At 43.6% G+C, this 17108-nt stretch overlaps 1 protein-coding gene across 1 annotated transcript in view; it reads right to left on the bottom strand.

Moving 5' to 3' along the window:
- The window catches only part of KIAA2012 (KIAA2012 ortholog), a 598843-nt gene that overhangs the window by 468674 nt on the left and 113061 nt on the right, over positions 1–17108 (bottom strand). The window contains exon 5 of the mRNA XM_086954068.1: positions 3728–3921. Within this exon, the coding sequence (XP_086810194.1) occupies positions 3728–3921 (194 nt within the window). The remainder of the gene's footprint in view (positions 1–3727; positions 3922–17108) is intronic.

Raw genomic sequence — 17108 nt, 5'->3', positions numbered from 1 at the left:
TGCCCTCCCACCCAATGAAAAGATATAATGATGGAGTCTAATTGTCGAAAAATCCTAGATGGTATTGGAGACAAGGAATTCTGTAGGACGTACAGGCATATGGGGAGCAGAACCATCTTGGCTGTAGGCAATCGACCCATTAATGATAGAAGTAACCTGTTCCAAAAAAAGGGGAGATGACTGAAGCCCCTGGGAGGGACCGTAGCTCCCTCAGGAGTGATTAAGTGAGTTACAAGTGGAGGGGTCTATTTCTGGTAGTATACAGGCTAAGAGACGGTAAGTGCGGCATTTATCCCAGTCATTGTCCTTTCCTCCCTTCGTATGTCCGCCTGAAGCAGTCGGCAAACTCCGCATGGGAGGCACATACAGTACTATAGCCTTATAGCCCGCCCTAGCAGGCTATACCGGCTATTAAAGGCCCGCTGAATCGTTAAAGGCCCGAGCCGAAGGCAAGGGACTTTAACGAGACAGCGGGACCTTAATTGCCGGTATAGCCCTGCTACGAAGGGCTATAAGGCTATTAGATTAAACAAAGTGGAATCCACTCAGAAAGTGGTAGTGGTCCCTAAAGTGATGGGGAGCACACAGTGTTGTTTAAATGCCCCTCACACACCAACAGGCCCCTTGGTGTCATGCTTCATCATCGGGGCCTTCGCACCCCTCTACGGGATGTGGCGTGCTACGACTCACGACTACGTAGGAGCACTTAGTAGTGAACTATGTGAGGGAGTGTGTTCTAAGGGAGAGTGTGAGTGAAGTGAGGTGGAAAAAGTGAGTTTCTTTAAAAAATACCTGGCGCGTATGAAAAAAATATAATTTATTATGTCCTCGGCTGGTGTTATTAAAAATGTGCAGAGTGAGGTTGTAGATATACGTACTAGGGTATTACAACCGCTTCAGAGTGTCAACATGTTTCGGAGCGCAAGGGCTCCTTCTTCAGGACAAGGATATGCACGTTATCCTCACCTTACTCACATGAAATGTAAAAGTGTTTATATAAAAAATTAAAAATGTGTAATGTACCTAACAATGTTTTATGTATAGGTGAGTTCAGTTGCGCCCAATAGGCGTTGAAGAGAACTTATTGTTCTTAGTCTGGTAACCTCATGAGCCTATGCGTGGTATTGGGGGGATCCTTCCATACTGCTCAGTAAAGCAACGGTTACTGCATAGCTAATCGCCTGCCTTCCCCTCAACGCTGAGGGGAAGGCAGGCGATTGTGATGCATGACACCAAGGGGCCTGTTGGTGTGTGAGGGGCATTTAAACAACACTGTGTGCTCCCCATCACTTTAGGGACCACTACCACTTTCTGAGTGGATTCCACTTTGTTTAATCATATTGCCAAGGGAGACTGAATCCACTGACTCTCTCTCTCCCCCCTCTGGTTATATCTAATATAAGGCTATTAGAACATTCTGCCACTAGAGGGCAGAATGTTCTAACAAATTAAACAAAAGGTTCTCGAAGCTCGAGGGGATATAAATCCCCTCGAGCTCCGTGAGGCCTTTGTAGAACATTGGAATGTTGCTCTGCGGGCCTTTACCGGCCCGTAGAAGCAGGGAGCACTCCATTGTCTGCAATGGAGCTCCCAACATTCCAATGTTCTAATTTGCCTCAAACACTTCCATGGAACAATGTGAGGTGGAGCCCTATTTCGTAAGGAAGTGGTCCAACGTCTCACGACCCTCTACATTGTCTAGGAAGTCTGCCGGGGAGTTTCCACGATTGTCCTGCCGGTAAGGCATTGCCCCAATCCAGTTTAGGGTTAACAAGGTAATGATTAGATAAAAATCTCACTGATTGTGTGTCTCTGCAGCTTCCGGCAACATGGACCCACCCACCAGCACCCTATCCAGTCTACTGTGAGTGTTGTGTGTGAGGGAGTGGCAGGTAAATGCCTGTTGTGTAGGATGCGATATCCACCAAACATCGTGGAGACTGAAGTTCTGCATCACTTCGCAAAATGACAAGCATTGTTGAAGTACAGAAAGAGGAAGTCCCAGGAATCAGGAAACACTGTAGAAATAGAGGCATCAAAAATGACTTTTGTTAGTCGAAAAATAATTTTCGACAAAACAATATTGTGAGGTTTCATAAATTTGTGAATTAAGCCTCAATTTTTAATACAGAAATGATGTAGGCAAGTCGACTTTTCCATTGTAAAGGCCTTTTTTACGATCCTACAATTTTGATGATGTTTAACTAACGTTGGCATACATTTACCAAGCATGTCAGGAGGGTGGGGAGAGCTAAATGGGATATAAGAAGTTTACAAATGCTAATAATCTTGGTGAACTTTCACAAATCTGCATGCAATCTGGCCGTCTGTTATCTCCTAAAGCCATGTGCTAGGAACTCAAGGAGGCACAGTATTCATGTTTTGGAAATAAACTCAAGTATTTTGCATATCATGTGTTGGTGTTAATCAAAATCTGATGCCTTTTTTATAAAGTAGATTTTGAACAACATCAAATGTCAAGTGCTTCTGCTGTGTAGGAATCACCTTAATAGAAAAATGAGGATGGAAAGCCCACATAGATTTGGCATGCAGAAATGTAGAGATTGATGGAAGGCAAAGCACAGCCAGTCCATTCCATGATGCATTCAAATCCAAACCGCATGACAACTCTCAGCAACAATGAAAATAGACATTTGATATCTACCAACCAATGAGAGGTTAAAAAAACCCAATGCTCTACACTATAGAGAGTGAAGACAGAAAAAAGCAATATTGACACATAGGCTGGAATTAAGTCCCCTCAGGTGTCCCTTGCCTGAAAACTCCAAGGCTAGTCCCAGTCCAAAAGGTGGCAAACAAATAGCCTGGTAATCCCTCTGAGCAAGATTAACCATAAAACAACATTGGTGATAGCCATTTTCATCAAGTCATGAGGACGAGGGCAAGATTTCCACACTTAAATTATCACCTCATGCATGAAAACCAAGACAGCTGATAGTGCTGCAGAAACAGAGTGTCATATCATACTCACAACAGTCTGTGGCGAGCCATCACTGTATGCGGTCTATGCATTTATGTAATTTAGGATCTCAGTGGGTTGTGTACAGGGAATCCTACTGGTCATGCTTCTTTTTCTACAAACATTTTACTGCTTTCATAAAGCACATTAATCAGACACTAAGTTGCCCCTATTTTTTTTGCATATGTAAAAGAAGAAAGGGTGCCGTTATCCATGGTGCAACTTCACACAATTGACCCTTGGCGTCATTTGTCTTTTGTTGACAAAGCTTTCTTCTATATCACCACTATGGAAACCTCACATTACATAAAATTCACTGATTTAGTAATTATACAAAAGAGGTTTTACAGAGTGAACAACATATTATTAATGTATCTTCCCTATCTGTGGGTCTCCCTAATTATATATAGTTTCCTTGATAAAGATGGATCACTCCCAAGCATATCAACAGAAGATGAAATCCACTCCCTGTAGGTCCCAACACATGTTCATGAGTGGTGTTCTTACTAGTTGTCAAATGTGGCCAACACAGCACATGACCTACATCCCATTGTTCTATGTACAACATTTGGATCTCAATTGTTCACTTGTTCCAGTTGCAATGAACACAACTCCATATTTTCCGGTGCCTTTCGAGCACTTAATTTAATAATTACTAGTATAGGGAAGTCCTATTCGAAAGAAATACCATGTGATAGGAGATGTGGAGTATGTTGGAGTTAGTCTCCCAAGATCTACAAATGGTACCTCTGGATAACCAGTGTGTGATTCCTGTTCACGCCTTGTAGATGCCCTCTCATGCCGAGTTGTCGTTTCCGGGACCAGTGTTCTTCTGGAAGCTTTGCTTGGTGCCGTTACTCGGGATCGCCAACCAGGTTCTTCAGATCCTTCCCTCAACTCTTCTTCATTCTCCTGTTCCTCCAGCACAGGACTGTAATGACCTGCAGGAAAGGGATGTTGTATCAGTTACAACGCTGCAGAAAATTTTAGGTTTCATATGAACATACTCATGTGATCCTGAAGTTCTTACTTGTCCTTTCTATCAAGGTCCCAAGTGCCCAATCGTAAGGCCGGGTTCAAAAATGATCTTATTTCATCACCCACTTCTCAATCATCCTCATTAATGATTTTTCTTCCCTGCACCCTCTTCCTTCTCAGTCCTCTTTAGTGTTTGCCTCGAAAGCTAACCTCTGCTCTCCCCTGACTAGAATTCATTGTAATATAATCCGCTCTTCATGATGCGGTAGGAGAGTAGAACCCAGGGCCCTGCTCTATACGCATGAGTGAGATTTGGAGACTGCAAACTACAACCATGTGCTAGCCTGTAACACTACTGTGTGTATGATCAGTTTGCAGCCTGCTACTGCACAGCTGTCGTTTCTTCTCTCTCAATTTATGTGTTTCTACTCAAGGCTACTGAAAACATCAAAGGTTTTTTGGATAAAGCATTTTTTTCTTTTGACACTAGGACATAGTCTGAGGCTCGTGTTACGAATAGGTTGGAGGACTATCACCTTTTGGGACATCTTTCCACCATGCTATGAGTAGTCTGGGGTTTCTGGACCTTGAATTACTGCATCCAAAATCATTGTAACTATTTTTACCTGGTGGGGATCCACATCACGTAAAATCACAGCTGCAGAGTGACAGATGTACACACTAGTCCCCACTAGCACCATCGGGTGAGCAGACAATACAGCTCCCCCTGCCAGTCCACAGCCCTTCCTAATCTGGGCAACCTCACGGGCCACCAACATCCTCACTCATGCTGCACCCATATCCCGTTGACATTTACTGCAAGCACAGAACAGGCATTATATGTCAGCAGTCCCAGGAATCAAACTGTAGAAATGGAACCACTACTCTTGTATTCTCTGATCCGAAGTCAAAAACTTGCATTCGTCAAATTAAAGTGGGACACACTGACACAAATGGAATCTTTACTTAAGGGTATGGGTTGTGCCCGCGTATGCCACACAAGGCTTCATAATGCTATCCAGACACTGCACTCTGTACTTCCCCTTGTCAATGCTGTGGTCAATAAGAGATGAATCAGGTTTTCAAACCTTTCTGAAGACTCTGATGACCCTGAATCTGTCTCGGTGGTACTGGGTGAGCACACCATGCAGCAGGCACCAGCACCAAGAAGGCTATCCTTTGTTGAATTCCATGGACCCAGTATTACAAAGAGGCTGCTGGCTGATCACAGGAGCTGTCTGGTACATACTTTGGCATGTTGTCAGAAATACTTTCAATGTTGCCTTAAATACTTTTTTTCAGCAAAAAGGACTGTATTCTTGCCATACATTAACTAAAAGTGACTGCTGCAATGCATCCCACCTGGGACTCATGAAATGTCTAATCATGCATATCAAGCAAGAAGGATAGTCTATAACAAAAGTGCATGATGCAGCAGGTAGCAGTAACAACAATAACAACATCTACCCTTTTATTCAGGAATGCCATTTGCTTTCACTCTTGTCAAGAAACATTTTCAAAGCCCATTGTCTAATCCACTACACTCTTTGGCGATCTCTTACAAAAACAGTTAAAGGAGAAAATCTAAATATACAATTCTGGATCCCATCTCTATTCCAACTCAAGGTTTCACCCTTTAATTAAAATATAAATAAACCCCTTCCAGGTCTTTCAGGGAGTTACTCTCCAGGATAATATGTGAAGTAGAATATCGAATTTACAGTGTGTTTTAGAAAGGTAATATCCAAGATAATATGTGTTTCATCTGCATAGCTGAAGAACAGAAACCCAAAATCATGAATCAGTGTCATGAGAGGCTGGTGGTCCATGTTAACACAGTGTGGTAACAATGTAGAGTGCCTGCATCCTTGGAGCTCCTTTGGTTTAGTCCTTTATTTCAAGTGATCTGAAGGGGTAGGTGATTTTTAACAAACTGATACCATGAGGCTCAGAATTTATCAGGTGCAATAAATAGCACCTATTACAAGTTGAGCCTTACTGAAATTCAACAGGTGGAAATCCAAATGTGTGGTCTTTCTTGCAGCCGGCAATTACCAGGTGCATCACACCAGTTGTAATTGTGTTCCATACACAAGCAGGTGTTGGTACAAGGATCATTAATGTATGAGGCACTCATAACCAAAGTCTCAGACAGAAATTAAGCCATAGAGATTTTGATGAACTTTGTCAGACACAAATGATTCAGCTCCCTTCAACTTATAAATGTGTACTAGGTATTTTGTGATGGCTGCCGGTGTTAAAGGCCACAGACAGGTATGACAAAATTAAGGAACCTATACTGTCTCTATCTGTGATCATTCTAAGATCACCCAGCACTAATATCTGGCATTGATCCAGTACTTGGTACACTGTTCAAGCTTGCTTAACATTTGTTGTGGAGATTGTCATTTCCAAGATACACTTGTCTTGTACCTGTGAAATGACAATCTGCTCCAGACATTTGGATGGATAAGATGAGTTAGATATTAGCCTACACTTTCCAGAATCCAATGGGCTAAGCCTAGCCTTCTTCTTAAGCAATGGAGCAACCGCTGTCATTTTCCATTTTTGATTAGGACTGATGTTAAAGTTATAAAGGCAATTACAATACTATGAATGCATCAAGTCACCATAGGGGTCTGCTAAGATATTTCTGTATGATAGTGATGGGATAGGATAAAAGCCAGTCTGTATTTTGAATACCCTTATTGTGAGGAATGTATACATAGTGTGAACGAAACATGATTGTGCAATGTTAAGGTTAATGCTTCTAGTATCAAAATAACTTAAGTATGTCCTTCAAATCAGTATTGAATCTCCTAATAACTTATTTACTTAAAGTTCCAAAGGCTCTGAAAACAAATTAATCTCAGCAATTCTGGATCACCCAGGTGGTTTATAGAGGTTCCTGTGAATATTTGACACAATGTGAAATAATCTAATCATCGAGCCGTTGGACAAAAAGATTTGTATAAGAATCATCTATCCTACCACATCCAATGTGATGCAATGTGATGTTAGAAACCTATAGATTAAAAGTATTCTTTGGAATACATTTTTTATATTCCAACTTTTCACTCCCATTAGTGGTTGTACTTGTGAAAAAGTAGTTGTTGGGGTAGGTATGGCAAGGTCCACCCTCCTCTTGGGTTGGTAAAACCATCACCATCAACCAAGTGGTGCTTCATTTCTTGACTAACAAGACTGTGACTCTCTGGTGGATCTGGAGACTACTGTGATTAGCGGACTCCTACACATAAGTCCCCCACTAAACTGTAGAATGATTCACTGCAATTACTTAGTGGGCTGAAACCAGCTGTGCAAAGACTAGTTCAAACACATACTTGCTAATATATACTTGGTTCCCACCGAGGAATGTTGTGGTTATGTTCTCAATATCCCGGCTCATCCACTGAAAGCACATCATGCAAATCTCTCTTCAGTGAGTTGTGATCCAAATTATATATGTCCCTGCATATGAACATGTTGGAGCACAAGGAAATCTTATTTTTCAGGCCTTCTTACCCATTCTGAGATCTAGGGTTGTGATGGTCTACAACGACAACACTATGGGCCAGATGTAGGTAAATCTTATTTACCGACTCTAAAATACCGAAATTTACCGATTCTGTATTTTAGATTCGGTAAATAAGATGTAGGTAATTATTCGGTAATTTTTACCGAATCGGAATGATTCGGTAAATACCGAATCGGTATTTACCGATTCTGTAATTGCCATTGATTCCTATGGGCCTTGAGGCCCATAGGAACCTATGGCAATTACCGAATCGGTAAATTCCGATTCAGTAAAATTAACGAATTGATAAGGGGGACAGGGTGTCACTTTGACACCCTGTTGCACCCCTGATTCAGGCTTGTGTGCCATGTGACACACAGACATGCCCTTAGGGCATGTCTGTGTGCCACATGGCACAGGTGTACATGCACAGATGTGTATGTACACAGGAATTCGTTATTTACCATGCAATAGTATTACATGGTAAATAACGAATTCTTAGCAGTGCCACCTACATATAGATTTACCGATTCGGTAAAGTTACCGAATCGGTATTTTACAGAATCAGTAAATTTACCGATTCGGTAAATTTACCGATTCTGTAAAATGTAGTCCCCCTACACATCAATCACCAAATACCGGTCGGTAACGGCTGAAATCGGCCGTTACCGACCGGTATTTGGTGACCTACATCTGGCCCTATATTCCTATTTTACATCAGGAAATAAAGGGCAACTCACTGCCAAAGAATGTATCAACTGTTCAAGTTCAGTGAGTTCGGCATTGCAGCAAGGCATTGCAGCTACTTTTCAGGGCATGGACGAAGTCTGCAGTTCCCCAGGGTTCAAACTTTGGAAGGGGCCCTAGGAAAGTGAAGTTTTTCTCTATCTCATTTCTGTCTATTTCACTACCACAGCCTTTAACATATAAGTCAATATTGTTTGTATCATGGTCTTGAATTGATAGAAAATGAGTAATAAAATTCACGAACAAACAAAATACGAACAGAGGCCCCAAAATATTTCTTGCCAGTGGCCCCGAAAATCCTTAATATAACACTAAAGGCTGGCCTCCCACATTCTGAGCATTAATAATGCCAAAGCAGCAGCCAACGCAAAAATCCCTACTCTTCGCATGAGTGGGAGATCTTCGCGAAGTTGTCACCCTTCCTAGCTAACTTAAAGGAAATTTAAATTCTATTAAGTATTCAGTGGTCAGGATTACACATTCTATCTTTGCTTTATTTCTTACAGAAGCCACTCAGAACACATCGTCAAACATTAATAACAAACCCAACTGCATTTCCATAGGTCTATGTGAAAAAGCAGTCCAGTAAAAAACAACAAATCACAGGTCATCTCTGTCCTGTGTAAATGCTGGCAACACTCGCCTCTTGATTCACTTCACTATATGAAATCTGTCATTACTCCTGTTTCTCATCTATTCATGTGCCTGGAAGAAACAATAGACAGATTACATCAGGCCATCTCTATCTATATATCATCAAGAAAGAAAACCGCATTTGTTTAAAGAACTGAAACTTTCATTAAGTTAGCTAGGAAATTTTTCATTCTGTGTCAGGACCAGCAGTGAGCATTATGCTAGTTCAACGCTTGCTGACCACCAGTGAAATCAAATCCAACACCGAGTTCAAATAGAATTGCTTGAAAATAAGGTGGAACGACCAGTCTGCTGCATCCATAATGTCATCAAGTCTCACACCCAGCAGGAGCCATGAGCACTCTAGTCGACTGAGCCTTGGACATGGATACATCATACCAGCCTCCTGCATCCCCACTGTCACACCTAGGCTATAACTAGAATCCACACAGACAGTCCCAAGGTCCAGATTTGCCTTCTGTCTCCAAACTTGTGCTGTCACCCTTGTAATCATAGTGAGCAGCAAGAATAAGTATTTGCATACCTTTTCTCATTCCTGCATAAAACCTGTATGATCAAAACAGTACACAAATATATTAATTTGGCATAAACCCATCTTATCAATCATGTGAGACTGAAAAATCCCAGCATTTAGCCACCACATGCCTTCAATTTGCTACATCAGTCTTGCACCCTGAAAGATACTTTGAGTCCTATCTATCAGGGTAGCAGCAGTCTTCGCCTCAGCAACCCAGGTTGGGCTGCCGCCTGCTCTGTGCCTTCAGAAATTAACTTCTAAAGTAGGAAATTGTTTGTGAACAACAAACAATAATGGTCACCACACCCTGGGAGTTTTTATCCAGGGTGTGGGGGCTAAGTTTTTTTACCTGTCCGTGACTGCTAGGTTTTCCCGGTAGTGACTTTAAATAGAGAGGTCTGTCAGAATAAGTTTTCTTCCCACGGAGCCAGTCGGGGCACTGTTTTTGCAAAAACTAGTTATAATTGAGCAGGTGGACAGTGGGTTTGGTGGACATAATACTCTGTCATGTTTGTGATGGAGTACCCTGAGCTCCAAACTCTAAACCAGGGCATCTGTCTTCCCAAAGACCTTTTTTCGCAAACAGAGGTGCCACAAATCGTTGCCATTTCTGCCAGCATGTTTTACCTTGTAATAACAACATTTCAGCAGTGAGATAGTTAAGTTAGGACTTAACTTTCACTGCTGAGATGTTGTTGTTCATGTTCAGCAGAAAACAGAATCTGACCCGATCCTTTGTCTTACATTTGACTACAAAAGAGCCCACTGGTTCCGCCATGCAGTTCACATGCAGGTTGAGTTTGTCTTCTGCCCACTTCCCTTCAGTTAGCAATTCTGTGTACATTTCTACCCATCCCATCTACTGACAGCTGACTTGATGATCAGATTCGGAGTTGATAAAAAGAGAGCCCTCCCTTTTCACACTGTTTTGTGCTCTAGTGATCATGGAATCTATGGTCTGGAATCTGAGGACAGTTCTAGTGATTCTTCATATGTGAGTGTTCTCCTGAGATGGAAGACTTTCAGCTTCTAGAGGGCTCTGTAGTTGAACGGGCCAGAAAGACTGACTGGAGGATGAAATAAGGGCTACAAGGTATGCTTCTTGCGTCAAAGAGATCGTGTCCCTTGTCAACAAACTCCTCAGCCCCTACTGACTGTTCCTACTTACTTAAGTGCGATGCGTCCAGTAAATGGATTGCATACCCTTGAAATGTCACGTTGCGATTGGCAGTCCGATTAGCCTTCTCTTCAAATGACAAATTCCAAATCTTGTAATAGGGTGATCGCCATCTGTAAAAGTAGGAGGAGATGGTGCAACGACTTTTAGAGAGCACTAGAGTGCCGATGACAGGACAAAGTTAAGAACCCTGAATTGGTAAATCCAGAATAATTGTAGAAACCTGCAGTGCGCAGGATGCTGGCTCTTTGAACAGTTTACCAAAAAGAGGTATACTGTGCAAAGAGTACAGGTATTCCCTTATGAGTGGACAGGATCTAGTTATAGCAATACCAAAGTTCCCTTTTAGGGGGTAGTGTAGTGAGCCAGCTTTAGGCTTATCAGAGAGGAGTGTTAGAAATTTGCAATAAACACAGTTGATAAATGGTACACAAGACTAAATAAGGAGAGCCACGCCAATTTATGAAATTATCATGTATCTTTATATATATTTAGGCACCAGAATCAATACGACCAGGAATCAACACTTTGCCATTTTTATAGGTGGGAGTGTTATCCTACGGAGGAAAAAACATACTGCATACAAGTTATTTACAGTGACTCACGGGACAAATTCTCAGGACGTAAGGTGAGTACAGGGCAAGGTCCAAGGCAGCACCAGCAGGTCACCTCCAGAGGCACTAGGGCGGCCAAGTACAATGGTGCAATATAGCTTCGGGTGCCCAATGTTAGTCAATGAGATTGGTCCAATCGAAAAGAGGCTACAGGTTTGGACTGGAAAGTCAGTCAGTCTGACCCTAGAGGGGAGCTCAGCCCTCACAATGTTCAGGGACATGGGAACTCCTTCAGTTCACTTTCACTCTGGTCAGGGGCGACGGGTGCTGATGTGTCTTGTGGTGTCAGGTTTTTCGCAGCCAAGTCACTAGCTGGCGGGGGCTGCAAACAGAGGCTGCAAGCGTCGTTGAAGAGTCCCCTCCTGACAAACCGAAGGTGGGTTTCTTCTGTGGACTACACTGGCACCATTGGCCCGCTTCAAATCTGGCTAGGAGTGATGGGTGCAGTGGTTCTGCCAGTTTCGGGTTTACGCAGTCCTGGTCCTCACAGTTCTTTTTTTGGTACCTGCAAGGTGCAGGGAAACAGCTCTTCAGCTTCACAGGATTTCCTAGGTCTTTGTAGAAGTGTTTGCGGTTCTCCCATACATTTAGAAGCACAGCAGCTTCCTGGGCAAGTCTCGTTTGGTGCAATTGTCGGGATAGACAAACAGGCTGGCAGGGTTGGTGTCAAGTCAGTTGCTTCTTCCTCAGTTCTTGCTATATGCAACTCTCAGTCCTTCTTCTTTAGGGTCGGCAGGATCTGATTTCCCCTGTGCCAGGGCCTCCCCTTAATACTAGATGTAGGGGAGTGTAGAGTATTAGCCTCTAGGCTACTAACCCCTGGGGTCACAGTACTCCCTAAATTACCACTTCCTGTTGGAAGTGGGCATTAACCTGTCCCAGAGTTCCTAATTCTGCCACCACAAAGATGGTAAAGTCTGAAATTTCACCTCCACTTCAGGTAGCCCACCTTAGGGGTGGAACTAGCCTGAAGGTGATAACGCCTTTCTGACAACTAATTTTCCCAGCTGTTCAGGCGCAAAATGGGCCATGGTCAAGGGAGTGAAGCCAGATTTGCATACCAAAGGCGGCAGGCTCGTTTAAGCCCTCTGCGTTGGAATAGTAATTTGTAGGTCATCCAGTGGAAGGGGCTGTAAAACATCCTCTGCCAGAGCAGGCTGTTTTTCTGACCTCCTTAGAGTAAAAGCCCTAACCTCTGAGGGTCAGAAACGTGTCTGTGGTGGCATGCTGGCTAGGACCAGCCAGTCAGCACCCTAGTAGTTGGTAGGTTTTTAGGTGGTACCTCTAAGGTGCCCACTGAGTGCATATATTAATAAATCCATCACTGGAATAAGTGTGGCCTTATTAATATGATATGTTTGAAGCCTAACATCTTTAGATTCAGTAAAGCCAACATGTAGCTGAGGAATCATGTTTGAACAGTGCCCAGTACATGTACTTTATTTATTTAATGAGTTTTATATAGCGCTGGCTAGACCCGCAGGTATCAGAGCGCTTTACATTAGTTTAGACAATGTTACAGAAAATGATAACAATTACATATTACATAAAAAATAAGCAACACATTGAGAGAGGAAAGAAAGGTGAGATAAATAGGGCATAGGGGGCAAAGGGGTAAGTGTGAAGGGGGAGGATGAGGATGCGTGAAAAGACGGCAGGAGAGACGAAAGGAAGTCTGCCCAAAGACGACTAGGTAGGTGACGTCCGAGGAGGGAATCCACAGCCTGTCTCCCCTGTAGCTAAACAAGGTAGCTCCATCGGGCATTAGTCAAATAGCTAGGTTTCAACTGACGAGGGAAAGTTCACAGAAGAAGGTCCAGTGGATAAACAGGGTGGGAATTTATGAGCAAGGAAGGTGAGGGCAAAGGTCAATAGCTGGAAAGAGGAGAAGAGTAGAGTGGAGAGGGGTAGGGGGTAGGGTGATGGGGGAGGAGGGAGATATGGTCAGGAGAGACCCAGGAGAGTTTGCTTAAAGACCGACTGGGTAGGTGATGATCAAGGAGGGAATCCATAGCTCATCTCCCCTTTAGCTCGCGTAGTAGCTCCACCGGGCATCAGTCAAAATGGCTAGGTCCCAGCTGTCGAGGGAAAGTTCTCAGAGTAAATGTCCTGGTGGGTAAGCAGGAACAGGGTCGGGTGAGGGCTGATCAAGATCAGGACGCTGACCAATGATTTTAGACCAGGGGAGATAGAGCATCGAGGAGGGTCCCACTGAGGCAGCCATCTTGAGATCAGGCAAGGGGGATGAGTCTTTGAAGTTCGAAATCAGTCGGTCCCCATCATTCTCTATAATCCAGAAGGAAAGTGGGTGTAAGCTAAGCAGTGAATAGGCAAGGGGACAGAGCCAGGGTCCGCATGTCTTCAGAGGGAGGGGGCGTAATGTCGAGAATATCCACCCGTGGAAGAGACAGCTGCCATTAGCAGGTCAGGCGGGGTATCTTTCTCGGTTATTCATAGCGCTAAGCAGGGTCATCCCCAAAGGTCAGAGCAGTCGTTGCAGTTTCAGTTCAATTTTGCGGCCTTTACACTATACTTTATATGGCTTCCCTGATTACTTGCACTGGCAACAACTGGACTGACCAGCACAGAGGTACTTCTGATATGCTCTCCCATGGAGTATGGTGCACCCCGCCTTAGGGCTGTAATGCATGCTGTAGGGGTGACTTACACAAGCGCCCTGCAGTGCCTGTGGGAATGACACACAGTGATGTATGCATTGTTGTGTTTTCTGCACAAAGACACACTGCTTGCAATGGCAGTTTGCATGTGCTTGACCTTAGGGTGGAACAATTGGTGCTGCAGATCTTAGGGACCCACTTTAGCCTCCTTGTCCTAGGTACCAGGGGTACCATTTACTTGAGACCTACAGGGAGTGCTACAAGTATTGCCAGTTGGGGAAACAATTGTACATTTTTGGGAAGGAAATCTGGCACAGGTGCTCTCGTTAACAGGAACCCAGTGCACGTCCAGTCAAAATTGCATCAAATACCAGGCAAAAGGTGTGGGTGACCATGTCAAAAAGGGCACTTTCCTACACAGTTGAACTATGGAAATCTTCAAGAATGCTTCATAGTTATGTGCCAGATTTTCACCAATAGATCTAAAATATACCAGAGCGATTTTCGTGTTCTGCTTCAAAAACTTTGCCATGAAAGTACCCATTTAGCCATCTTTTTCCTGTGTCATCACTACCTTAACCCCTGAGTAGGATGCAGAGTTACTAGTCTGCTAGTGACCAACCAAATACATGGTCGCCTGATCAACTAGAGCCTACTCAAAGGAGCCAGGGTGATGTATATCTTCTGGATGGATCCAGCATGTCCAGAGATGCCTCTCGCTCATGTGGTTATCAAACAACAGCGGTCCTTAGCTAATTTACAAATCAACATAATACAGTATAGAAACACAATGGAAAGCTATACGAATTAAGATTTCCAAACCCAGCCGGGAAAGGAGTTTATTTTCTGGAGACAATGTCCAATCTTAGAATATACACAAAATAGTTTGACACAAGCCTGTGCCATACATAACAAGAAAAAGAAGAATAGAGTTAGGGTGAAAGGGGTGTCTTTCAGGCAAAGGAAGAGAGCTAAGACAGGGTACTGTGAGCAAATCAAAAAATAGTAATGACAGTATCGCCTGGAGTGAAGTATACACAATCACATTTACCAATATTATTAGTGTAACCCCACTTATTAGTGTCGACGTTTGAAACTGCATAAATTGCCAGTTCTTGCTCCGCTGTTACTGTAAACGCGGAGTAGCTTGGATAATGCAGGCATCAATCGCCATGCACGCGGTTTTCCAACAATGTGGGGTTATAGACGCGAATCTCGCTGGAGACGCGTCTCACCGGGGGCTGCTTGGACAGTGCCGGATGCAGTAGAGCTCATGTGGGTCCTCTTGGTGATCTGACATGTATGCTCTGATGATGATAGCTGTGGCCTCGCTGCATTGTAACCTTTATTGGATTCTACCATGCGATTGGCTCCATCCTTCACTTTGGCAGGTATCGAGCCTTCTAAATCACCCATGTGATCGGGCTTCTACTCCCTAATGTCTTTAGACCCTGGAGTGCAGCGGTCCATGGAAGTTCCTCGTCTTTCACCCAGTAGTGAGGTTCTGGCTTGTTACCCACCAGCAGGTAAAGAGTTTCTCTTCTGAGAGTCTTGAGTACCTCGTTCACCACTCGTTTGACTGAGGTATTTCACCACCTCTTAAAAACCATTATCCAAGGGATAATCTCCTCCTCCTCTAAATTAATCTTAACAAAATAAAGGTTTACCAAGATTGCAGGGATATTATCACTCTTTTGCATCTGTTATGTAGCTATCTGTCCCCTTTGAACCATGTACCCAGGCAAGTTCCAGGCCAATTCCCATCTATCAATCTCAGAGATGGATATGGAGGCCATCGGGCATGCTGGCAAGGGCAGAAGAGGGAAAAGGAAAAACCACTGCCTAACTCTGTATAGGTACCACATAAGGACATACTATGGCCCCTCTGCCTTTAAGTCCTATCTAACAGCCATCTGCTGAGCAGCTGCATCAGTGCCCTCAGGCTGTCAAAGGACCATACCATGGTCAGCAACTAGGTCCACTATGGCTTTCTGCTAAATAGGGTTACAGAGGGAATGTGAGCACAGGGTGGCTGAGTTTTACCAGTAGAGGGAAAACAACATCACAGTGTAGTTATGGTTCAAAGCAAATTTCACAGAAATTTAACTTTGTATGCCACATGCGGCCTCGAAGTAGAATTTACTCAGAAAGTATGCTTTATTACTTTAGTCTAAATCTGTTCAGTAGTGTTTGGGAGATAAGTGTGTAAAAAAGATTACCAATGGGCTTGAAAGGGTTAACACATTTGCATATCTTTGCCATGCTAAATCGTGATCCATGACCATTGGCACCCAACAGAACAAGCGGTGAGGCGGGTGAATGGGGTGCGGGAGGAGCGTTGGAGGAAGGCGTTACTTACCTGAAGCTGCCGGCTGCCTCGTGCCTCAGCGTTCCTCTGCTTCCTGCTCCCAGAAGACACTGGGACACCATCAGAGACTCCCTGTGCAATCCCCACGCTGCTCTCATGCTATTACCAAGATTGGCCTGAGCAGGCTGGTTTAATGCTCGCTCAGGCACAGGGACTCTGTGGCGTTCCTCCATCTCGGCTGCGCAATACAGCTGGGTTGGAAATACCTAACTGAGTAGGTCTGTTTGGCTAGCCTAAGACGGCTGGCCAAACAGACATGTGTACTTAGAAGTGCACATATCACTCCATTCCTCCTTCCTCTAATGGACCAGCTCTGCCCCTCCCTACACACAGTGGCTTAGCCAGCAGCTGAAAAAAAAAACCAATCATAAAATATAGTTTTAGTTTTCAGCTGCTGGCTCTGAGCTAGTGGGGCGACGCTCCTCTGCCATTGCAGAGGAGCCACGCTGGTTATGACTTGTGACTCCTGTCAATCACATTTTGAATTTTTATGACAAATGTGATTAGCTTGAGAAGTGTTCAAAAAACTTTTTAGGCCATCTTGAAGTGTGTCAGCACTGACTCGTAGGTTTTGTGCTGTGGGGGAAAAAATGACACAGCTATGTGAAGGCATCATAAGCAGTGGGCTAATCCCAGGTGGGTTCAGTGAGGCACCCCAAGTAGTGGAAAAGTGTATTTTGAACTCACCCAAAAATGGGTTCAACATGCAAGAGTCATAACTTATAAGAGAAAGACGCAAACCCAGGCAGACATTTTTAGCGGTGGAAAAACTTTACATTTTCTGCTAAAACCCATGATTTTTTATAAAAACTGTGTTTTCAGCCAAATCAAGACATAAAAAATAGAAAAAGAGTCTTCCTGTTAATATAAGTAAACACATATGGAATAAGTATTTTCCCAGAAAAAATTTCCAATAAAATAATTTTAAAAACACGTTC

This window comes from Lissotriton vulgaris, chromosome 2_1, assembly GCF_964263255.1.
Source record: "Lissotriton vulgaris chromosome 2_1, aLisVul1.2, whole genome shotgun sequence".
NCBI lineage: Eukaryota > Metazoa > Chordata > Amphibia > Caudata > Salamandridae > Lissotriton > Lissotriton vulgaris.
Note: the sequence above shows the minus strand (reverse complement) of the source record. Positions and strands in the feature narration are given on the sequence as shown.